General features: G+C 37.6%; 2 protein-coding genes across 7 annotated transcripts in view; one reads left to right on the forward strand and one right to left on the reverse strand.

Annotated features, from left to right (window-relative positions):
* Positions 1-20,113, forward strand: part of LOC129359903 (Kv channel-interacting protein 2-like) — an 87,605-nt gene extending 67,492 nt beyond the window's left edge. For 3 of the 6 annotated variants that reach the window (XM_055029857.1, XM_055029856.1, XM_055029855.1), the window contains 7 exons: positions 14,728-14,852; positions 14,933-15,002; positions 16,481-16,551; positions 16,744-16,851; positions 17,813-17,917; positions 18,006-18,068; positions 18,144-20,113. In XM_055029857.1, the coding sequence (XP_054885832.1) occupies positions 14,728-14,852; positions 14,933-15,002; positions 16,481-16,551; positions 16,744-16,851; positions 17,813-17,917; positions 18,006-18,068; positions 18,144-18,191 (590 nt within the window). In that variant the 3' untranslated portion in view covers positions 18,192-20,113. Of the gene's footprint in view, positions 1-8,749; positions 9,264-12,101; positions 12,201-12,492; positions 12,609-14,727; positions 14,853-14,932; positions 15,003-16,480; positions 16,552-16,743; positions 16,852-17,812; positions 17,918-18,005; positions 18,069-18,143 lie in introns of those variants that run through there. The other 3 variants (XM_055029859.1, XM_055029854.1, XM_055029858.1) reach the window with 3 other exon arrangements.
* An 841-nt stretch (positions 20,114-20,954) lies between these two features.
* On the reverse strand, positions 20,955-24,495 carry LOC129359502 (cytochrome c oxidase assembly protein COX15 homolog). Its single transcript, XM_055029103.1, has 9 exons — positions 24,316-24,495; positions 23,526-23,716; positions 23,308-23,430; positions 22,945-23,131; positions 22,656-22,823; positions 22,463-22,544; positions 21,890-22,044; positions 21,671-21,784; positions 20,955-21,586 (listed from the first exon to the last, which is right to left on the reverse strand). The coding sequence occupies exons 1-9, from the start codon at positions 24,388-24,390 to the stop codon at positions 21,455-21,457; spliced, it is 1,227 nt and encodes a 408-aa protein (XP_054885078.1). The 5' UTR covers positions 24,391-24,495; the 3' UTR covers positions 20,955-21,454.
* Positions 24,496-25,142: the final 647 nt, after the last annotated feature.

The following is a 25,142-nucleotide window of genomic DNA, read 5'->3' on the forward strand; positions in this document are numbered from 1 at the left end:
CCCTGTTTGCCTTCAATCTGCTCAACGTTGTTCACATCTTCTTATCACTGTCTTCACTGTGACAATAGGGCAGATGGGCAATCTTGATCCTATCGTCTGTTCTCCTACCCTGTCTGCAATATGTTGTCTGGATCATAAGATTTCTCTTTTAATGACCATTAGCACTAATGCACTGTACTCCAACTATAAATTATAATTTGAGAGACAGGCTTGCCATACATACTAAGATAAAAACAGCAAAGACTAAGACTTTTTTTTTCTAGCAGATCATCCTAAAGCCACTTTTCATCCCTGATGCACCCTTTGGACTGACTCCAGCAGTCAAGGTGTGCCAGCAGCTCTGTCAACTAAAAAACAAACAAACTTGGAAACCTAATATCCATGCCCCTGCACTCTACAAGTACTTGTACACAGAGGCAAACAAACACAGATATATACAAACGCATGGAGCTCAAATTACATTATACTTCCATTCCTGACAGCATTTCAGTGTTTAACATATTTTGATAATATTTTATGAAAATTGCTGCCTTAATGAGTATATCTGCGTGTGCCAACTCCCCGGTGAATACTTACACTAATGAAATTTTTTAATGGAGGAGCTTAGTCCAGATGGTGGAATGACTGTAGCGTTCAGACTCCTCAGAATCACTAAAGGATTAGGAGACCACCTTTCAGTGTGTGCTATCCACTTGTAAGCATGGATCCATAATCATTTGCTTGTTCATATTGAAAGCAACTTATTGTGTTGAGTTTTTGCTGTAATGTTTTCATTTATTGACTTGTAAATCAATCTGTTACTTCCACATTAGTCTATTATAGTGGATGCTTCTATGTAGACTTCTAATCCTCTTATATTCCTTATTTTTATGCATGTTGGTTTTAATATGTTTATGTATTTTTTTCTGAACAAAACAATGAAAAGTTAAAAGAAGAAAAAAAAATGTTTTTAATGATCCTTTCTTTTGAAGACCCATTCTGTGTCATTTTCTGGTGAGTCAGAACAAGGAAAGTGAGGGGAAAAAATACATTTTATGCTCATTAATTTAATGAGCTGTGTTGCTGACCCTGCACTAAATAAACAGCACCTAATTTTGCAGAAAAAAAATATAGTGAAATGAACATTTCCTTTTGAGTGTTTATGAAAAGCACTTTAGTCTCTGAAGTTTTACGACTTACTGACATATTTTAGAGTAATGGGTATTGACAGGGATGTGCTGTTTAGCGTATGAGGTGGATATTGAATGGGTTGATCTGTGCAGTACTGAGTGGCAGCATGTCTGTTGAAACTACTTCCTTCCCTCTCTTCTTTTTCCGTAGCCTTATAGAACTTTAATTTACCTTACAATACAAAAGCAGTGATTATGTATTGTTCTGTTATCCTGCTCTTTCTGTGTCTGGTAGGTAGAGATACCTTTATCTATCTCCCAGGTTTACAAAGCATAGAGCCCCTGAAATCTACTGTTTGTTTATTGTTTCTTTTAGTCTTTCCTTGTTAAATCTTGTGTGAAAGATTTGGCACGTTTCCATGTCCACCACAGCATTTTTTCTTGTCATTCATCTTGAAGGAAATGAACTTGGCACTGGGCTTTGTGAAGTAGTTAATGCCTGCGACAAGACTGAGGACTGGGGGCTCCTCCATCACTTTTGATACTCTTATGTGTCATATCCATTTTAATGACGTAGCAACTGGACAAGAGCCACGGCTACATTAACAGTCATCGATCCATGATTTTTTCTTATTAGAAATCAGGTTGTCGAGATAAGAGGCTAGGTAAGAAACTCACACAACAATCTTATTATTCAGTGGCTGTTCATGCAGGGCTGGACCAAGGTAATATTATTATATTATTAGGGCTTAATTATTAAAATGGTAGAAATTTGCTTATTTCATACCCAGCAACCTTCTCTCCGATGGTCTGTTTAACAGCTATAGTCTCAGATCAACTCGGCCCTCCAGGAGAAACAGCAACTTTATACCTGTTGGAGAAAATATACTACATTTGTTTTGAATTTCCCCACATGACGGTAATGATATAGTAGGATCCAATTAAATTCTTGATTAATATAGGTTGTTGCTATGTTGTTGTATGGTGTTTTAAGATCTTGTTCAATGTGCCCCTTTCTAATTTTGAGCCCCTGCCCCTCCAAAGGCCTCTGCACGGCCCTGCTTTATTACATTACATTTCTAAGCTAAAAGGAAAATTTAGCCCCTCCCAAAAGTTCTGTCTTTTCCTAGGTCTTCTCCCAGTGGAAAAATCCAGAAAAGCCTTCAGAAGAAGACATTGATCAAATATTGCCTTAATTGCCTTGATTAGGTACAGAGCAGCAGCAGTTCCCTCCAGATGACTGAGCATGTCAGTGTGTGATTTAAGCTCAGTCACCTTATGGAGAAAAGATTTGACCCTTGTTATGATTCGTATCTCATAACCATAGATAGGAGTTGTGCAGCAAAAATTGGTCGTAAAGAGTTTTGACATGCCAAACTACAGTTGATTATAATGAATTCCAATAACATACATAGGAGTTACTTTATAATATAAAAAATTTGAACAAGTTCAAAGGGATGGCAATATATTGTCAAGGCGCTGCAGTGCACTACCTCAAAGAATTAGATGACAAAATGGAGCAGGCTGAAAGGATCTTTACTAGATGTCTGGAAGGCGAAGCTTAATGTCATGGTTAGAAAGATGTAGGTATCGTTAAGTGCAGAAGCTCCATGGTTTACGTCCAAATGTGAAAGCAGCTATTGAAGATGTTAGCCAATGATAGAGAGGTATTGGTATAATGCAGAAGAATAAGTGCTGTTAAAATGTTTTGCTGGTCACCAGAGGACCCATTTATGTCTGATTTCATGCACACACCTTTATGTCCATCTGCCCTCTCTGTAATTGCCCTTCAGTTGATAGGCGAGCTAATGGAGAATGGAGTGTGTTTGTGCTCGCAGTATGGAGCTGTGGAGCTGCACACACTCCATGGGTTCTCAGAATCATAAAGCCTTCACTTTAGAATCTCAACAGGAAAAGAAATGTCAGAGACAGGCTATTATTTCAGAGTAATGAATTGCTTAATAAGTCTTCTTTCTGTTGTGTTGCTAAAACAAGGGTGAACAGTATTATCCCTCTCTTAGTGGTTTGGAGCTGAAGTATATCAATAATTTAGTAAACTTTATTAAATCAGCAGTGAATGTGAAGGAGTGTGTCCTTGTTGTCCTTGTCTGGATCTCTTTCTATCTGTGCACCGCTGTTGGTTAGCCAACTATAGATGAGAGTCTGGGACACAAGAAGGATCACACAGGGGATATCTAATACCCAACTCACCCCCTCTCTACCTTATTCTCTCCTTCTTTTGCGTTCCTCTTTTGTTCCAGCTGGCACTGCACCTTTGAATTTGATAGTAGCTGTATGCATGTCTTCAAGCTACTATGTGGATGAGAGAGAAAGACCTAAAGTTGGTGGTTCAGATCATGTGAGTGAAAAGATAACACTGTGAATGAAGTAATTCATTTTGTCTTTCTCTCCCTGCCATTCACACCAACAGAGCTTTAAGAAAATGTTTAATTCCCAATAAAAGGTGAACGAGAATATTGTAAAGCTTTGTTTTAAATCTAGATAAGAAGCAAACTGCCTTCACTAAGTGAAACAATACAGCTAAATATGCATTACTTTCTTATTCTTGCCAAACATTACTCCAAAATTATAATGTTGATTAATCTTTTTGGCCCTTTCTGGCACCCTTTTCACCCACATTATGCTTCCTGAGCAATATTGCTTTTTAGTCAAACTCAGCTTAGTGCCCTGTCCATTAACATGTGATTGTAGATTCTGATTGTAAGTTATCTGACAGCTGAGCAACAGCCACCAGTGAAGAACATCGATTATCTCTTCATCGTGGAGCGTGGTGATGAATGAGACATGTTATACACTGAGTGAACATTTAGTTTCATAGTTGATGTATTAGAAGCAAGATAAATTGACTTTACACTTCTCAGAAACACATGTCATGTTTGTATGATTGTCTTAACCCAAGGAAATGTGTCTGCAGAAATCAGTCTATATTACAAAGTGGAACAAATGTGGCGTCTGTTTTATATGTGTGAGATGAGAGGTTTGATTCCTACCAATCTAAATTTTAAAATGTGTTTGACAAATTAAAATACATTTTCTAAAACTTGTTTTGCTGATGTATTGTTGTTGCAACAACAGCTGCTTTTTAAGACACTGAATAAAAGTGAAATTTATTTGGCTCTCACTCTGAACCTCCTGCTCATGCACTTTTTTTCTCTCCGTCTCTTATTGACTTTTTTCATATCGCTATTGACTCGAGTCTTGTACCTACATAATGTGTTAACAAGGGCACAGAAGCCTGTAGCAGAATTGACCAAAATTAATCATTTACGTCAAACAGCGAGGGAATGGATTTATCCTGTTTTACATTTACAAAGAAAAGCTACAAGTTGCCGCCATTCTGCTGCCAATTTGATCCTTGTTCATGGCTGCATCACAGCAACATTTGGAATAACTTTCTCATTGGCTCGTCTGTTGCTCCAACAAAGTAAACTGTTGTTTGGCTAGAAATGTTGTTGATTTTCTCTGTAAATTAGCTGCTGTGGCAGTAACCTCACATGCACATCTCTTGTGGGATAGCATCTCTGAACAGATGCAGAAATCCCTTAAGAGGGTTGAGCCTCGCTGTTAGCTGCAAGAAATGTATTTTTTTTATCTTTCCCTTTTTGTGGTATCGATCCATTCAGGATGTTTTCTTGATTTGGCTTCTGGCAGCAAACAGCTGAGAGAGGCATGTTTATGCTTTGATGGAAATAGGCTTAGAGGCTTGTTGTGAGCAATGCAAATGCAATTTAGACTGAGTACTTTACACTGCTCAGAAACACATGACGCAATGGTAAAAGGACAGGAACAGTTGAATAAAGTACAAAAGTGACTTAAAGCACAATTTTTATTATTTGGCCTGATTTATTTTTTATTTTTCATCTCATGCTGTAGAAATACAACACAGAAGTAAGCATGTATCCATTCTTTTTGAAGAGTTCTGTGTGTTTTAATAACATAAGAAGCAAGGTGTTGAAAATTGTTAGCTCAGGTTCTTTTATTTCCATCGCATGGCTAGTCTGGTTCTGACTGGTGCTGAATTTAAATGAAACTTGAACAGGACAGAGAGGAGAGGTTGTGGGGTGGAGCCAAAAGTCCTCTTGAACACAGAATTGCAAATTAAATATTTGGCTTAACACTGACCTCTACAGGCATAAAAGGGTAATTACCAATAATAATTTGAGGAAACGTCAGATTGTCAGTGTGCCATCAAGTCTATTACTGATCAAGTTTAGGTCAGCTGATTTATTTATTCTTAAATATGCATTTTGTTTATTTTTCTTTTTAAAATTTTATTTAAATTACATTTCTTTTTATCTGAGTATACTGTTTTGCATAATTATACAGTTTTGTTTTTCTTATGTTGTAAATTTGCCCTTGATGTACATTCTCCTATTCCTATATTTTTATTTTATTTTATATGTTTTACCTTCGTTTGAATCTGCATGCATCCACTTAGCTTTAGTATTGTTTCTGGAACACCTGAATCAATTAATTAATTTGGTTAGTGAGCTCGTGTTTAAAGGGACACTGAAACTGCAACATGGGTTAGAGTTGCTTGTTTCCCTTAATACACTTGTCAAACTGAAGGCCTGAGGGCCAAATCCCGACTGCTATAACTCTTTATATGGAGATAGACTTCAGTGGGACACATAAATGGGATCTACAAGATAACAGTTGTGTGCTTAAATATTCTTTTATAAATCAAATGAAAGCAGTTTTTATCTGTATGCTGCCAAATTAGATCAAAATGAAAAGTTGTTTAGTATTAATTACCTCCTCATCTTCTAATAATTCACATTTTAACAGTTTGCCAATGGGTACCTTTATCGATCGTTCTGTCACAGCCCGACCTTTGAGAACATTTATGCTCTGGATGCGGCTCCAAATTAGAATGAGTTATTGAACAATATCACGTTTTACAAATTAATTTAGTATTTTCTCTTGTTATCTTTGTCAGATATTAAGGTTAGTTTGATGACCTGAAGCATTTAAGTGTGACTAAAAAAAGCAAAAACAGAAGAAATCTGTTGGAAAGCAAATACTTGCATTGTTAATCCTAAACTAAAAAATGTTTAAGATTAACAAAGAGCATTTAAACATTTTAATATAAAAAAATAGAAAGGTTTATCATTTTTCAAATTTTAAGTCTAGCAATTATTTGAGAATAATTTCTGATTTATTATCAACAGTCAGATTTTCATCAGGTCACAACATAACTAATTTAAGTCTTTGCCCCACAAAAAAGAATGTTAATATAATCTTCACTTTAGAATATGTTCGTGCAAGCAGGATGACATTTATAAATCTGAGTTCCTCCCATGAGAAAACCCTTTTTTTTTATTTTACCCTCTGTTCATTTGCATTCATCTCTAATTCATGCTGCAAGGACTCGTCCTTGTTACGATCTGTCTGTTTTTTCTGTCTCATATCACCATATTAAAAATATCTTCAAATGCTAATGGTTCATGCAAATGGATCCCTTATTTCATTTGTCTAATTGAAAACACACTAGCCAATTTTGAGCACCATTTGTCAATGACCCCCTGTGTCTCATTTGCTTGATGCTTTCCCACACATGTACGTTTTTCCCCCGTCTCTTAGACGTTTTAATCAGTTTTGAGAGAAATAATTGCCCAGGTGGACTACTAAATATGGAGGCATTTCAATTAGGAGATGTGTCTGGCTTCGGGCAAACTACTCGCGGAGACTAATCAACTAAGACTGATTAACGTAACATTTTATTACCGCCTCAGAGAGAGCTTGTGTGTGTGTTCATGTGTCAACATCTACTGTCGATTAAAATTCAGGCAAGTGAATGTCCAACATTATTTTTGGTACAGAGCTTCTCTTGGGGATTCTTTAAGCCATCATTTTCTCAAGCAGATGAGCCGTAAACAGAGTGGGCTAAAATAAGCTCAGTGACTTTTGCATTTGGAATCGAGCTGCCCTAACAGAACCGTTGGAGGTGGAGAGAGCGTCATGGGTGAGTCGGGGTTGGTGAGAATGGACATCTGAGAAGGTTTTCTGGTAAGCTCACCGCTGGCCTGCTAATTATATCACACAATCTCTCAGTTTTCAAGTAAATTGGAGCAGTGCTTTCAGTCAACTGGCAACAGACTGCACAGACCTCATGCTGGATTAGCAGTGAAAGTGACAGCTGTCATATGGGGAGCTGGATGGAGATTCGCTTATTTACCCAACTTTCACAACCATCTGTATTTCCAATCGGAGACATTTTGCTAGTTCTGTATGTCTCCATTTTATTTAAAGCAGATTAATGAGGTTTAACCTCTGTTTAACTCAAACATTTGAGTTAATTGGACACAAACATGTTGATGTGTTTCACAAAATAGATGGTATCATAAAGAAATATTGAACAAACATCTCAAAACATCAGCCAAGAAGTTAAGGCAGATTGATTTTCACCAATGTTTTGAAATGGAGGATGACTTTAAACATTATATTAAATTACCTCCAGAGTCTTAAAGAAGACAACATTTGTTTGTTTAGCTTCTCTTAGACTTTTTTGTAACAAAGGTTTGCTAGTTGAAGTTTAAAGATTAGTCAGTATCTTACAACATTTTTGGTACCATAAAGTTTAGTACTTTCAAATTGTTATTGTTCAAATGTGTTGAGTCTGTGTGATCTGTAGCGTCGGTTTTCTGTGATTAGTTGACAAGAGTGGCTCCTGTCAACTAAGAACAGGAGCCACTCCGAGATTGTAATCTCTGTCTACAGAAGATTGTAGCAGGATGTGTAATCTACACATCCTGCTTGTAATTAGAGGTAATTTGAACCACTATATCACATATCTGTCATCTCTAACCAACCAGCTTATTCTTGCTTGATATCAGCAAAGCATTTTTGCCCACACGGCTGCATAGTTTGTGTCATTGTAAATAAAATCCAGGGCATTGTTTCGCTCTGCAAATCAAACATATCATTATAGTTTTGCTTGTTTAAAACCAGTTTTTAGTTAGTCTTTTGAATTTGTTAAGACTGACAATGTCAGCGACCCAGATGTGAAAGCAACATTGTCTTTCCCATCTGAAAGGTTCAGCTCTGTGCAGCATTGCGTATGCACTACATGTTGCCCAGCTTTCACCTCAGGCTGTGTGTTTGTGTGTGCACATGTGTCGACTTTACACTCAGGGGATATTGTCACATCTGCGAGTTTGCCCACAGTAGCTACTGCGTCAGATGCTTTGGATTTCTGTCGTCACTGTTTTACTCTCGTCCTTTTCCTAATTTTGGATTTTTTCTTATTCAAAAATCTCCATTACAGTTTAGTTTTTTGTTCTGCTTTTCTTATCATTGCTGTTATGTTCAGCTCTGACTGTTGCATCTTGTCTTTCCTGTCCAAATGTTTCTTCTTGTCTCTTTCCTTAATTCGCTGCCTCGTTATTCTTTTGTTTTCACCAATGTTTCCAGCCTCACACTACCTTGTTTCACCTCTTCAACTGCAAGTAGCGCTCACCTCCCATTTCCCCTTTTTAAATTTATCATCCTTCTCCTCCTTCCTCATTCACTCATCCCCATCACTGACCCAATTAAGCTCAAGAGGGACACAGAGAGTACCGGAGTGACGGAGCCGAGGCACAGAGTAGAGAGAGTTTCAGAGTCAGAATCTGGAAAATCAGAGAGTCTGAAAACAATTGCCACCAACCTGTCAGGACCCACACAGTGAATGGTCGAAACTTCACCTGGAAGCTAAACAACCTCTGACAGGCTGCTGGAGGCGGAGGAGGGAGTCCACATCCCCACCAGCTTTTTCTTTCTGCTCTGGAAGAAGAAACGAGGAGAGTAATAATCTATTTTCAGTGAAAAATAAAGAGGGAGGGGATCCGTGCGGAGTTGGGATGGCTGGACACGGCACATAGAGGAGGACTGAGAAACAAGGACAGCACATTCCTTTTTGGAAACTATTTGTTGGGGGGGAGAGGGTGTCCAAAGGTGGTCTTCTCCCCCCGCAAGCCACGAGTAAGATTTGTGTAAACAGGAACATAGGGAGAGCAAAGGAGGAAAGGATGCATCTGTTCTTCCGAGACAAGTGGGAGGTGGAGGGGCTGCAGACTGTGGGCATCCTCCTGGTGGTCTGCAGCTCCCTCAAACTGATGCACTTTCTGGGGCTTATCGACATCTCGGTGGCAGGTAAGGGAAGTGTTTAGGAAGGAGCAGAAAGCCTTGTGTTTGTCAAAATATTTAATGAGGTGATGGGACAGTGGGGAAACACTCTCAGCTGGCAGGAGGCAAGAATCGTGTGTGTGTGTGTGTGTGTGTGTGTGGGGGTGTGGGGGTGTGTGTGTGTGTGTGTGTGTCTATTTCTTTAGAGTTAAACATGACGTCTTGTCAGACCAATTTCTCACACTCATTCTGTGCCGATAATGTGTGGCTGGATGGTATTACAACATCTTCTGCTGAAGAATTTTTCTAGAAAACAACAAAATCCAGGCATTACTTTGTACCTTTAATCTAACTGAATTTATACCTATGATGAAGTTATTTTCTAGTTCACTCTGATAAAATTGAGCATTTGAAGTTCTCAGATTTGTTTACACAATAGAGAACTACAATTTACTCTGGATGTCTGAATTAATTTTTATCAGAGTCTAATAAGAAAAGAAGTGTTTTTATTTATAAAGTTACAATAATATAGCAGTTATTATTATTAGTAGTAGAAGCAATCATAGCAGCAGTGGAAGAGTTTTAGTATAACCTTTAATTATTCAAAATTATAGGTTATTAGTAAAAATTATTTTCAAATTATTTTAGTTCTTTCAATTTTGTTTGAGTTCCAGGGCTAATCTCTTTACCCCATCATTTATTTATTTATTACGACATCTATTCATTATGTAAACATACTTAACCTACCGGGGTCACAGGTGTTATTACTACTATATTTTAATAAAGTAAAAGATAATTCCAGTAGCCAAATGAGTTTACAATGGGTTTTTTTCTAGGAACTAGTAGTAATAATGATATTTGGAGAAAATAAGTAAATGAATGCAATCTCTGTTATTTATTTAATTGTAAATAAATAACAGAGATGCAAAGAGGTCTTGATTAGAAGTCCCTACGTCATAAATATCTGGGAAGATTATGCTGAACTGATAATGTGAATTCAGCCAATGTGTCTTCGCCAGAGTGCCACCAGGACACAAGACACAGCTTGCATGGCAGACTAAGGGCTTTCTGGTTGGAAGACTGGAGCATTTATCCAAAAATATCTTTTTAAAAAATCTACAACTCAAAATGCCTTTGCCTTCCTGGTTCTCTTTGTTTTCTGCTTGGTTTTCTTCTAATTTTATTGAGTTAAAAATGTAAATAAGTAGTCTTCATAGACTTCACACTTGAATTTTTTGTGGTATGGTTTAATTATCCTGATACATCTTGGGTCTGGAAACACAATATTTTGTGTAAAATCTCTTATCACCACCCCTGGAAATGAAAAGGTGTCAAGATTACCCGCACTATTGAACCCAGTAGCACTACATAAGAAGGAAAACTTATTTCATTTTATTTTGACTTGAAGCAGAGTAAAATCATTTCAGGTGTCATCGTCAGAAAATAAAATGACATCAAAGGTAACTGCACAAATTCATCACGGTACTTTGGCAGCAAAAGAAATCAGACAGCACAGACTGACAGAAAGACAGACAGACGGAGGAGGTGGAGAGTAAGCTATGATGTGCTGACAGAGGCTTTGATGATTCTTGCAAGTATTTTAGGCTCAATGCACCATGCACAGTCAGCAGAAGCACAAAACCCATGAAACAAAAGTGTTTTTTGTCATTAGTCTATTTCAAAGCTTCAGAACGATCACTGTTGCATTAACCAATGCATAAAAATCTTCATTGTCATATTCTTTCATCTTTTCCTTTTTTGAACCTGCTGATTATAAGGTTATATATTAGTTTTCTATATTTATTATTATTTGCATGCATAAGCCCTTCAACTTACCTCTGCGAAACGTTGATTAATTTTTAAAGTCTCTGCTATTGATTTCTGTGACATGGTCTGTTTTTGGGTCCGCGTAGAGAAAGATAAATTGCTTACCTGTTTGAACAGCTTAAGGCACCAGGATAGGGCCTGTGTTTAGGTAGCTGGATAGATGAGTCTGCCAGACATCGGACAATGTGCACTGCCTACTCTGTAAATAATGCCACAACCACAGGCAAAGAAAGTGACAGACCCGGGGCTGCATGCTACAGAAAGACAATAGGATGACACATTATAGAGGCCGTGGTTTCGGTTTATTTCCACACCAAGTGTCCTGTACTGTTCAAACCATTGGCTGGTCTTGGAAAAACAGCAAAGTCATTGTGCATATGAAAACTAAGATGCAATGTTCTTATGTTCAATAGTGAACATACCTGGGATTTCTGCTGGTGTTTTTGATTTTACCAAACATGTATGTGATCACCTATCATAGTCATTTGAGGTTTTGGATTAACCACATTTCTTCCACAAACATGATGGTTCCCCAGCGTCTTTCTAGTTTTTTAATAATGTGTTGGACAGTTCTCCACACAATTTTAATAGCCTCAGCATTCTCATCTTTTCAGATGTTTTTTGTTAGTCTAAAAGAGATTTATATATTTCCCTCAACCATAGGATGTTCCTTCAAAGAAGGTTTTTAAGGAATGAGAAGCCACCTCCTGCATCGACTAGGGTTTAAATAATGCTAGCTGAAGCATAATCATCCATAATTACTCAATGGGAACCTCTTACCTAATTACTTTGTTAAATCCAGGTGATGAAATTTTTTGACAGCTGTAAATATTGGGATGCAAATAAAAATGGTCTCCCTTTGTTGAGCCAACCCAGAAGGCAATTGCCTGTCTGAACAGCATGAAGTGATTTGTTGCATTTTTTTTTTTTTTGTTATATGTTCTGTGTGTTCTGGTTCTATCGGCATGTTGCTAGAGAAGTAAATAGACCCATGTCAGTGTACATATCTAACCTCTGTGCTATGGTTGGTGATTGCAGGTAACCCCTCCACCAGTCAAAGCAAAAAAACCATAAAGCAGCGATTCCTCAAGCTGCTGCCGTGCTGCACGCCCTCGACCACTCCCTCAATCAGTCAAAGCAAGTGCTCCTTCACTCTGCATACATCTCTTCGCTTTTCTTCCAATAGCCTTTCTAGAGAGTTCACGTTAACATTTCCGTGGATGCTGTCATTACCACATTCATTTAACATAACACAAAGAAAAGGAGAGCTTCACAGTTTGAATTAAGCTAGCAGGTTTGGTGTTACAATTTGTACAGTGTGACATCTAAAAGTAGAAATTGTGTTTGTACTGAATAAACATAGTTAATGTTAGTCTTTAAGTCTTTCACTTAAGCTACAGTTTTTACACTTTCTCAGCAAATTTGTATGAAAGACCCTTCATGAAAACCATTACTGTTAACATTGCCAGGTATTGGAAAGAATGCTTGATGACCTTCTTAACCCAGTCACCTCCACAGAGGAGGCAGAAAATAAGACCTGGGAAGGTAAGGTAATATGACAGAGGTCACTGATTAAAAAAGAGCTCCAGTGTCCCTGTTCCCAGAAACCTCTGGACATTGTGAAAATGTTGTGATTTACAAGCATCTTTGGTGTTGTAGTGGAAGGTGGGACAACACCGACAGAGTGATTGACCACTCTGTCGGTTCACATCAGTCGGAGCAGTTTGCAGCTCCGACTGATGCAGCTGGGATAAGAGTCTGCTCTTGTAAATTGTGCTGGAGAGCAAGTTCCAGCAATAGTTTCACAATATTTAACTCTCCTAAGTTAGCTTATTGTGTAGAGTTTGAAAGAAGGCAGTAAATGATTCTCGAGTCTTGGACTCCAGTCGAAGAGTGGTTTTTGTCCTGGCTATTGAACAATGATACAATCATTACCCTTAAGGAAATGCTATGAGGGTCTTAGGACATTTAGGTTGGTCACTTCATGTGTGTTTTGTGGGGGTTGGTACTATGAGATCACAGAGTATCTTGCAGTATGTTCATAACTAAGGTAAGTGGTGTGCCCTCACGTTTTTCTCCAAATCATATTTTTTCCCAGTGTGGATTGGTCTCCACCAGCTTCTCTTGCCTGCCCTTCTGTTTGTGTCATTTATTGATGGGATCTCTGCAGCAAATATGGTTTCTTATGCATCTTCAAACCAGAATTTTTACTATGTCCTGGAGCAGTTTGCAGCTCCGACTGATGCAGCTGGGATGAGAGTCTGCTCTTGTAAATCTGAGGCCATCATTCTAGACTGTAAAAAAGTAGATTACACCTGGAATTCAGTTTTTGTCTCAAGGCGTACCTTGATGTCTTTTTCAGAAGTGATGGTACGATGAAGCGGTAAATAAATAGACAGATCTGGATCTCATCTTTCGTAATACAAGCATTACTCTGGCCTGTCTATCTGCTAACTCTTACTTATAGTCGCGAGATGTCGATGATGACCAAAAGCAGGAGATCACAGCTAAAAATTAGCCTCCTCCATATGGCGGTCAGTCTCAGTGTGTGGGGTCATAAAGAGTGATGAAGAAGAAAATTGGGATAAAAAGGGGTTGTTAAGCTAGATGAGAAGATAAAAGGATCCGAGGAGAGTTGAGGAGAAAAAGGTGTCTTAAAGAGAGACTAGGAGAAAATGGATCAAGGGTCATAAAGGAGGAACGAGGAAGATGAGTGAAATAAAATGAAGTTGTAAAAAGTTTCAGGACAATGGGTGGGGAGAGAAGACAAGTAGAGAGGAGGTGAGAATGAGTAGACAAGCTGCAAGAAGAGAAGATTCAAGAGCACAAGACAGCTTGAGTGTATCAGCTATGAGTGTTTTTACTAAATGATGTGGTTCTTATTCTTAGCCTATCTACATTCATACTGTAAACATTTGGGCTTTTATAGGCTAAAAAGCTAAAAAGAAAAAGGTAAAAGGTAAAATAACCGTGTTTACTTCACAAGTGTGTTTGTCACAGTTCCATAGGTTCAATCACATGAAATAGTATGTTTTACTGAACTTTCTGTTTGGTTCTCATTAATTAATGAAACCTTTTGTATTAATCTTCTAGATTGCCCACAGGATGTACAGATTGAAACTAGTGTACTTCAAAAGTGGTTGGGGTGTGGTTGTGGATGAGATATGTATTACCAATGTTCGGGGTGCTAACTAAAAGCCATGGTTTCCCTTTTATAGCAATAAATTATTGTTTTATAACAATAAAATCTGTATATAAATTATTGAAAAATGTACTCTATTTAAATTCACTTTTGCCCAGTGAATCTGAGAAACTGACATGTTTAGAAGAGTTTTGTGATTCCTGTTTTAAATACAACAAGGTGTGTAAGCGAATTTAATCCCAATTAAATTGCTCCTCTGAACTCAAAATGTGATTTTCCCAGTCCATGAATTTATATTACAATTTTTTTTTTGTTTCATTGAGTTTTCTCTCCTTTTTTAGTTGTGAAAATATATATTTTTTTGGTTTTGTTTAGTGTTTAATTTACGTAGAATGAAAATGTAGCTGGATGCGATTATCTTTACATGACTTTGATATTACTAGTAAGATTTCACTTCTTGAGGTTTGGATGTTTTCCTGATGGCTATTTTTTCAGTGACTAACGCTTTTATGTCTCTTACAGACAGTGTTGAAGATGACTTTGAGCTGTCCACTGTGTGCCATCGCCCTGAGAGCATGGACAAGCTGGAAGAGCAGACAAAGTTCACCAAGAAGGAGTTGCAGGTCCTCTACAGGGGCTTCAAAAATGTAGGTTTCCATTGTTCACTTATATTCTCAGTTGCATTTAAAAATGTTAGAATTTCCATTTTCCTTTTGTTTTTCACTAGGAGTGTCCGAGTGGAGTGGTGAATGAGGAGAACTTTAAAAACATTTACTCCCAGTTCTTTCCTCAGGGAGGTGAGTTCCATTTTTGACTGTAATTTAAATTTTGATATCTTTCCTAAAATAAATGTTCAACAAATAGATGTACACCACTGCAAAAATAATCTGACATTTATATTTTTTTCTGTTTTTGATTTTTGTGTCATGCCCAAATGTTTCAGGTGATCAAAAATAAATTAAGATCTGATAAAGATAACCTGAGTAAATACTCTTATGGCTCAACTCAAAGGGCACAAAGTAGAGATGTACAGTTAATTTATTTAAATCAAATGTAGTTAAAATAGAAGTTTCTAATATAACGTGTCAAAATCAATGAAATATGTTGTGTGTCATTAATGACTGTAAACCTTGTCTGTAAAAGTTGCATTGTGCCAGCAAACTGAACTAAGAACCAAAAGGTTATAAAAGGTTAGTTTGTAATCAGTTTGTAATCAGGGTTCAAATAACTGAGACTCTTTAGGTCACTAGATGTTCCAAATACATTTGCGGTTTTAGAGACAAAAGATAAATAGCCCAACCTAAAAAAAACAATACCTGCAAAGGTTTCAACAATATTAAAATCTGTGTTTTTATCAGTGGGAAAAGCTAGGCAAACCAACCTGGCCCCTAAATTTCAGTAGTATTGGCAACTCCTGTCATTATGAATTTTGAGAAAAATAATAATCAGTTTCTGTATCAAACGTTTGGCCCATTTTTCTTTACAATGTGTTTTTAAATTTGTGACACTGCGTGGCTTTTTGAGCTTAAACAGGCTATTTAAGGAGAATATCACAGAATATCAGTCTTTGATTAGGCCACTCTGACGTCTTCATTTTTTTTAATTTTCTGGAACTTGTTAGACACGGACTTGCTGATGTGCTTCTGATCTTGGTTCCGTCCCATGAACTGATGGCCCAGTATGCTGATTCTAGATGTTTTGGTGAAGAGTTAAATAAAGGGCTCAATCAGCAAAGCAGTCCCAGAATATCACATTATCATTACTATGTTTGACTGATTTTTTTTGTCTGAAATGCTGTCTTGGTTTTATGCTTGATGTACTAGTGATGTGTACCTTCCCAAGATTTTCAATGCAGATCATTTTAGAGGCAAAATTGGTTTGTGTTGCTGTTTTTCCTTGAAAATCTGAAATTGTTATTTGGAAACTGTATTATGTTTTTACTTGGCTCATCTTTGTACATAATGACATTTATCTGGTGGTCTATAAGGGAAGCACTGAATGGAAACTTTGGTTTCTTTTTATCACAATAAAATAACTGCTCTATATTTAACTCATACTAATCAGTTCTTCCTAACCGTAGTAGATGTTCTGCAGAGAAGCAAAGTGATTTATCATTTCATAATATTTAGTTTTATGAAATGTTAACCACTTGCCTCCAGTTGTATCTGAAATTATTTTTATATCTAGTCTATATTTGGCTCACTGCTAATCAGAGCCGTTCAAAGACTTCACGTTTCCGCTGCTCTCGGGTTACTCTTAGTCTCTCCCTTTGCAGATTCGAGTATGTATGCACATTTCCTGTTTGAAGCCTTCGACACCAACAAGAATGGCTCCGTTAGTTTCGAGGTGAGCTCTGTTCTTTGAACGGATCAAAGCAAATGTGGGCTCATCTGAAATTTGATGCAGCGGTGACAGTCAAACAAAGATGTATTATCCACTTCAACACTAGCCCACAGGGCAGAGAAAGTCATAAACAGTTTATCTCATCAGTATGTCAGAACCTTAAGCAGTTCCTAATTGATTAATTTTCTCTATCAGGACTTTGTTTTTGGTCTGTCCATCATCTTGAGAGGGACGATTAATGACCGACTAAACTGGGCTTTTAACCTATATGACCTGAACAAAGACGGCTGCATTACCAAAGAGGTAACACACTCGCATTAATTTTCAAACTGACAAGTTTTATTTGAATTAATTTGAATTTCAATATCTCTTTCAGAATTTTGAACTTATTCATTGCATTAAGCATTTATTGCCTTCCAGCGTTTGAGATTTCTTTCATCCTTCATTTATTCAAAATCAGGTCACAGAGGTAACAGGTAAAAAAGAAAGAAAGAAAAGGAAACCTAGAAATCTCTCACCCGACTAGGACTCTCCAGCATATCCTCGGGAATCTCAATGCATTTATTTCTAGGCCAGAAGAAATGAATGTTGAATCCAGTGATTTGGGGTTTCCCTCAGATCTTCCCTTTAGTGGGTGTCAGGTGTCTGAACCACCTTAGCTGACTCATGTTTTTGTTGAGGAGAAGTGAATCTTCTTTGAGCTTCCCTTAATGAGTGCAGGCACTCTGTTGATGAAGATAATTCAGGCATTTGTATTTGAGATTTTGTCGTTTCAGTCATAATCCAGATTTCATCACTTATAGATGAAGGTCAGAGCAAACACAGGTAAATCGAGAGCTTTTGGTTCTGCTGTTCTGCAGCCTGACACAGAGCAGCAGCGTCTGTGTTACTGCAGACAAGACCCCAGTCTGTCTATTGATTTCCTTCTTCATTCCAGCATCTCTCATGAACAAAACGCTCAAACTTCTCTTCTTAAGGCAGACCAGGAGGAAGTAGTCTGTTTGAAAGCTATCAGTTTGAGGTGAACTGCCCTCCCCCAGAATAAACTTTCCCTGGAAGGCTAAGAAGTGTAATCCTTCAGTAGCTGGAACATTCCCTTCGGCCCTCTTGTCTATAACTCAGAACCGACTCGTTGAATTTACCTCCTCAATGTTGTAGATTTTGTTCTGCCCCTTCAAGCAACGTTGATGACAACTGTCATAAAAGAATAATGTTTTCTCCTACATCTCTAATACCTATGTGTTTTTTGACATTAATTTCTCAGGAAATGCTGGACATCATGAAGTCTATCTATGACATGATGGGAAAATACACGTACCCCTCTATGATGGACGATGCTCCAAGAGAACACGTGGAGAGCTTCTTTCAGGTTTGATTTCTCAGTGTTTGCTTTACTGTTTTCTTTCAGACTGCATATAGTCACAGACATTCGATTGAAAATGAATGTTTTCTTTCAGAAAATGGACCAGAATAGAGATGGGGTGGTCACCATAGATGAATTTATTGATTCATGTAAAAAGGTACAGAGAAAACTTTTGTCTTTAGTTTTAATCACATGAGCATAAATAAAGTGGTGTTTTTCTCTTTCTGTTCAGGATGAGAACATCATGCAGTCCATGGAGCTGTTTGACAATGTCATCTAAGGATCTGGACCAGTGAGGATACTGGCACCAGGGAGGGGAGTGGTGTTGGCAGAAAAGGCATCAGGACTGAAGAGATAGAACGAGTTTGTGAATGTTTGTGTGTCTGTGTGTGTGGCTGAGTGGGATACAGGCCTGAGCTTGTGTCCTCGCTGAGAACTGTGAATCCTTTGGGCGCAGAGACCATCACCCTCCTCCTGGACCTCCAGTGGCATTTATTCCAGCAACGTTGGAGTTTCCATGACTCCCAGGCTAATCATAAAGAACCTTAATTAGTTTTATCCTTAAGCACAGACAAAGAATGCTTGCAGTGGGCTTACAGCAACTAGCACACCCCCAGGTGTTTCATTTGAACTTTTATTTATTACTGTGTCTAGCGGGTCAGTTATTACAGCCTGCAAAGGCTGGACTCAGCTGGATCAAGTTTCCTTTGAAACCTTGATCTGAAATAACTTTCTCCTTTTGCCCTAATATGCTCGATATTTGGATGTGTGATTCTGATCTTGCCTCTGTTGCGCTGTGCGGGAACACCTCCCTGGAGCCGAGAGGAAACGTGGAAATGAGTCTGTGGCCACCTGGTGGACATGACAGAGAAAGACACTTCCTAATGGAGCGACCAACAAATTGAAGATCCCAGAGAGCCGAGGTGAAAACTAAACAAAAGTGTTGTTTTCCAAGAGAAACTGACTTCAGTATCGCATGATGATGTCACTAATATCTAATTGCATATTTAAAGAAATACTCCAAAGTCTGCTCGTCTGTCTGCTGTTCCTAGTCATTCACAGGTGCCTCACCCTCTGTGTGTGTGCGTGTGTGCGTGTGTATCAGGAAGCCACGTTGTCTGTCTTACAGATGAGTCCACGCAGTGGGTCAGCACCCATGTTTATTCATGGGTTAGACTAATTTCTGGCCTTCGAAACTATCCAGTCCTAGCAGTAGCTGTCTGATGACTGTTGTAATGTTTTAGCATTCTCAGTGGAATGACAATTAGCCAGTGCAATGTTGGAATAGCACTATAGTTGATCAGCTTTTGACCAGTCAAACCATGTCAGTATGACTGTGCAAACCACAGTCATACTGGGCTTTCAAATTTCATTAAAGGGAAAATCAGTGTATCTAAGACAGTATGTGTGAAATTCTTTTTACCTGAAATGTCATGTGGTTGTAGCAGGTTCTACCACTTCAAAATCATGTTTATTTTGAATATAAGGCTATTTAGCTTTTGCAGAGTTAAAATATGATGAATATGGATATTTTTGCCCCATGTCCGCCACATTTCCCTTTTCTTATTATTCACATTTCTTCCACCAAAGAGGAAATATTAGACATATGTGAGTCTAATGGATATGAGACACTGTAATCAGTGAGGCAAAAAGCACTTAGAGATAAAAGTATGCAGTTTGCCTGCTCACTGTCAATGTCATTCAACCTGCACGATAAGCTGTTATGAATATTTCTTTAAAAATGTTTACATCTAACATATAATTTGCCTCTTTTTATACCAGAACATCACTGAGTTCTAACACCTTGTTACCAGAGGCACTGAAACATTAATTCAGAGAACCTAACATGGAATAGCAATAATGTTCTCCAACACAGTACCTTTCCATTTCCACCCAATCTCTCACCTCCTTCAAACCAACTGCATTTTTTATGATTTTATTTCACACAATACTAACTCTATGGTTTTGTTTACACATGCATTATTTTTTTTATTTTACTAGAACAGAGTTTCAGCTCAGTTAAGTTTCTGACTACAGTAAAACCTGTCTATACCCGCATGTACTGTGTCTAGAAAAATGAAAAGTTACATGTACTGATTGTCTGGTTAGCTAGCTGCTGGTTGCATCACATATTCAAAATGTATATATTTTGTACAGAGATAATAAAAATCAGTTACTATGCAACATGGGATGAAATTTGAATTTCAAAGACTCCACATTCTTGACTCTTTAGAATTTCATTACTTTGATTCAAATAAATGAAATAAATAAATGAAAATAAAATGAAATACTCCATTTTCAGTGTTAACAGATTTTATTACGATAGAAAATTGTTCTTAGGCTAATTATTTTTTCATATAAATTAATGCTGCCAACACTGCAACTACTTAGATGATCAATCGATGTATTGTTTTCCCAGTTATTTGTTGGGGTTTGAGATTTTTTTTTTTTCAGAAATTTAGCCACTTATGACAACAATTTAATTGTATTTGTAAGAAATTCAGAGCAAAAGCTTATTTTGGTGATTAATGTCTTTTTCAGTTCACGTACCTATATAGATCTGTCAGTCTTTTCCACCAGGTAATATTAACCCATTGATAAAAATTTGATGGTTATTCTAAAGAGCTTTCTTTGATAGTCTTGCATAGTGTTTTAAGTCACTTTTTTTTCTCTCGTTATTAATGTACATTAGCAGTCATTTGCCCCATCTTATAAAATTGCATTATATTCTTACAAAGAAAACATTAAAAAATAATTTGATTGTATATATTCACTGAATTAGAATGCTATGAGTCTCCTAAAATTTAGAAGACTGTAAATTATAGCTATAGTACAGATTTTTATTTTTTTAATCAAATGTGGTGGAATTATATATTATGGTATTCAGGGAAAAAAAGACTAGAGAAATTTACTGTCACAAGAAAATGGATTTTATAATTACATATTTTCCAATTAGTTACAGTAGGAATTTGATCAAGTTGCAGAACCTTCCCAAGCCTCTCAGAGGTAGGTGGGACAAAAATAACCAACAGAACAAGAGTCCTTGTTTTTTTGCTTTCTCTTTTATACAAATTCAACAAGCTTTCTGTACATTGATTACACTTCTTTGAATACATTTACACAATTACATTAATTTCAGCAAAATATGGACATTATTTTGCATAAATCTAATTATGTTATCTCAAATAACATTTCAATTAGCAACCAGTGTAAAAGTGATAAGCCAACCAGGCAGTATACAATAGTGTGTATTTACATGGTAAAAAAAAAAGAATAAATAAAAAGTAAATTCATTTTTTGTTTTAATTTGCTGCTGGGTATGATTAGACAGGAAATGGGCCGAGGAGGAGTCGAGGTCTCTATATGAAGCCCCAACTCTGTGGCTCCCGTTTAGATTTAGTCTGTTCATGACTAAGAGCCTTGAAAAGCCTATAAATAACAACCTATTGTCAAATGAGGTTCATCTCTTCTTTTTCCACTGTTGCTTCATTTTGTTAAGACTTGTCATGTGATTAAACAGGTTTGTCCACAAAGGAGAAGGCTTTACTTTGGCATTTTACGAAGTTCAGCCAGAACCCAAATGGCAAAAGTCAGAAGAGCTACAGATCCAGATTGGTGAGTTGCTGCCAATGGAGTAGGAACATACAGTAGAAGTGTGCTGATACCGAGTGCTACCTAATGAGCAGAAAAATAAAATGTTTAGTTATTGTGACATATGTTGCACCATTGTGTTGTAGACATTTCTGCCTGAAAGCATACCTGTGTATAAGCCATTGCTGCAAGCAGACTGATGGCGATCTTAGCCCTTCTGGGCAGCATCATCCTCCTTGAGAACAGATAAAGGCCAGTGATTGCTGTCAGAGAGCCAATTGCCTAAAATATGAAAGAAACAGATTGAAAAGAAGATTAGCATATTACTGCGTGAATTCACTGGCATTCAGTTTGAACTGAATTTGAAATGCACTAAAGACAACATACCAAAATTCTGTGGTCAAACTGCACTGTGGTGGGATTTTCAAAGATGTTCTTCAGTGCAGGAGAGAAGGCCAATATGTCATCAGGAATCCATTTATCTGCCATCTTAGGGAATGAGTTATATACCAGGCCAGCATCCAAACCAGCAACAAAGGCACCTTCAAAACAAAAATAATCAGCAAAACTATTAAATATCTGACTTGTTTGATATTCAATCAAACTAGAATTACAACAAAAACACATTTAGCTCATAATTTACTTATATTCAAATTGTATTCACTGGAATCTATTTTGCCAAACACCCAGCAGTACACAGAATAAAGCAACTGAGTGAATAGTCAATAACATTTTGAAGCAGATTTATACTGCGACTGTTATTACGGGGAAAAAAACAACAACAAAAAAGGTAACCTTTCCTTGTCACAGTTACCTTCTTTATAAGAGTACTTACTACACCTTCTTAAAATGTATTGACTGAACAGGTTCTGTTTTTTTTAACCTTAGCACTGCTTTTAAGTAACACATTTGCTTGAAAGCAATTCTATTGTTTTCCTCAAATTACATTTTAAGTATCACCTGAGAGAGCAGTCAGGAAGACCAGTCCACCCGTTCCCTTTGCAAACCTTCTGAGCTGCATGAGACGTTTAGAGTCTGCCATCTAGGAAGTAGATGAAATAAAAGGGACAAAATATGATCCAATAAGAAATTGTTGATTTACAGTAAATAGATCAAGACAAAATTAAGATCAAAAACTAGATCAAAACTCTACCTTATTTGCAGGCAGAATCAGAGTAAGCCCGGTCCAGAGACTAGCACAGTACAGCACCAGGGCTGAACCCAGATGAGCACACAGACGGTACTGGCTGACCCGCGGGACATCATGCGATTCAGGCTTTTCCTCCAGCCCACTTTTCACCATGTACCAGCCCAGAAGGCCCTGACAAGATCAACACACTTCAGTTATGAGATGCTTTGCAAACCTCTGTGGAAAACTTTTACTAACTGAATAATAAAGACAATATTTATCTTGACATTAAAATAAATTAGTGATGTCTGACCTGGAAGAATACAAATCCACACAGCCCCAGCACTTTTCCTTTCATGGAACGTGCGAGGTATCCTTTTTTCCAAAAGTACACAGCAGGCAGGATGTATGCTAGTCCAACTAGCCTGCCCCACATGCGATGACCCCACTCCATGTAGAAGATGAACTTAAACTCAGGCAGAGTCATCTCATGGTTAAGTCTGTAAAATGAAACCTTCATTTAGTTACATAGTTAGAAAAAAATAAGATTACATATTAAATCAAGCATAAGAGAAAAAAAATCATTTCTACTTTGTTTAAATTAAAAAAAAAAGATTTCAGTGCGTCTTTAAACTGTCCTTAAAATGTTAAAACAAGAAAAAGAAATAAGCCGTACATTTTGAACTCTGGAAACTGTTTGTACTTGGAAAACTCAGCCTCCCACTCGGCCTCAGACTGAGGTGGTTTCATCTCCCTCACCAGATGCCAGTCAACCATTGAGAGTCCAGACTCAGTTAGCCTGAACAATAAAAAGAACAAAACACAGACACACATCAGCACTTATTGCATTTCAAAGAATTACAAAACCAGTGACAATAGTTAAGTTACTTTTACCTTGTGACACCACCCAAGACCACCGCCCCAACCACGAGCCCACTGCAGCCCAACAACCAGCGACCCACCATGCGGTTTGTTGCTGCGTTGGGAACAGATACTGCTGCTGAGGTGGAGGATGGCCCTGCTTCCACAGTAATGGAGCTCTGGTTTCTCCTCACAAGCCATTGTCGCAGCTGTGGACGCTGATGCTGGAAGTAAAGAAAAGAAAGCACACAAGGGCAAGGCTCTTATATTAAGATTTAATTTAATTTGAGGTGGCGTTCAAGTTGTAAATAAGGTACAGCACAAAGCAAACTAGTTTCAAAGAATATTTCATGAATGAAATCTTTATTTCCCTCATATAAAAAGACTCTCGTCTTACTACCAGGTTTTGTGAAGCTCACAGTGGTTTTATGGAAGCACTAGTAAAAAAATAATAATAATAATCAGTTTTTTGGGGGGCTTATTGCAGGTTTCATATTGACATTCATTTCCAAATATCTTCCTTTCAGAATACCCAGGGTAATTCAGAAAATACATCCAAGCAGGTGTAACGTCACATGATAAATGTGATGCTTACTTTCCACATTGACAGTAACAATGCGGCTGAAGGTCAGTCATGCAACATCATAATGATACGTGATTCCACAGCGTGACCGGTCAACATTAAGTTAATGTTGACCGGTCACGGTCAACATTTTAGTAAAAACAACCTGACATAGACGCTTATCGCAGGTTTGCTATCGCGACCTTTTCCTTTAACTACTTAGGTTAGCTCCAAATAGCAACTGAACGTAGCTCAACTTACGCTGTTCTGTTGAAGACCCTTCCCAGCATATCTGCAACCACAAAATATCGTAGTTCGTAACTTTGACAGTAGCATTTTAGTTTTTTGTGTGTTCCCCTGAGCTCCTACGGTACTACTGTGCTGTCCTAAAGATGAACTGTTGCTGCAACAAGGCTGGTTTGGTAACGCTGGTGGTGCGCATGCCTGCTCAACTTTGACCCGCTGACGTTGACAGACGTCACGTTGAAGTAATCAGGAAGTCAGGTTATTAAATAACAACAACAATAACAATAGCAACAAAACTTCTTGAGTTTTGGTGCTATTGTTGCTGACTTTTATAAATGACGTCAGATTTGCTAATAAGGGAAATATATATATTCAGTATTTCTGATGGCGGATCCAAACTAAGTAGTGTTTAGTTTCATACCAGCGTATCTGTCATGGGCGGTGTCACACGAGTCACACTCAGCTGTTCCAATTTATGTTTGCAAACAGACCCCAGTGATATCAGATTAACAAATTGTTTTCTCTCTTTTTGTCTCGCTCTACCTCTCGCTTTATGTCTGGTTAATAAAATTAACAAATATATTGGCCGCATGTTTTTTAATTGTATATGGAAAAACCTTTTAGAATTGTGATGAAGCTTTGTGGATGCACTTTTTAAATTGTAATTACAAAATTTAGAAACTCTCTGTAAAACTTTCATTCTTCTATAAGCAGTTCATCTTAACGTGAACCGTCGTATAAAAACAACTCCATCTTGCCACACAAATGCTTCATCTGGTGCAACAGATTTTATTTAAAAAGACATCTATTTCTTGAGACTTGTGATCTGAGTGGGAATCTGG

The sequence above is a fragment of the Poeciliopsis prolifica genome, unplaced genomic scaffold (assembly GCF_027474105.1).
Source record: "Poeciliopsis prolifica strain line A6 unplaced genomic scaffold, Auburn_PproV2 SCAFFOLD005, whole genome shotgun sequence".
Taxonomy (NCBI): domain Eukaryota; kingdom Metazoa; phylum Chordata; class Actinopteri; order Cyprinodontiformes; family Poeciliidae; genus Poeciliopsis; species Poeciliopsis prolifica.

What these genes read in the sequence shown, in the direction of transcription:
- LOC129359502 (XM_055029103.1), bottom strand. Translation starts at nt 24,390, where the DNA reads ATGCTACTGTCAAAGTTACGAACTACGATATTTTGTGGTTGCAGATAT. An exon ending in CTTCCTGACTGCTCTCTCAG is followed by an intron (nt 22,045 to 22,462) that starts GTGATACTTAAA and finishes TTTGTTTTGAAG; the next exon opens with GTGCCTTTGTTGCTGGTTTG. An exon ending in CAGCAATGGCTTATACACAG is followed by an intron (nt 21,587 to 21,670) that starts GTATGCTTTCAG and finishes TCTGCTCATTAG; the next exon opens with GTAGCACTCGGTATCAGCAC.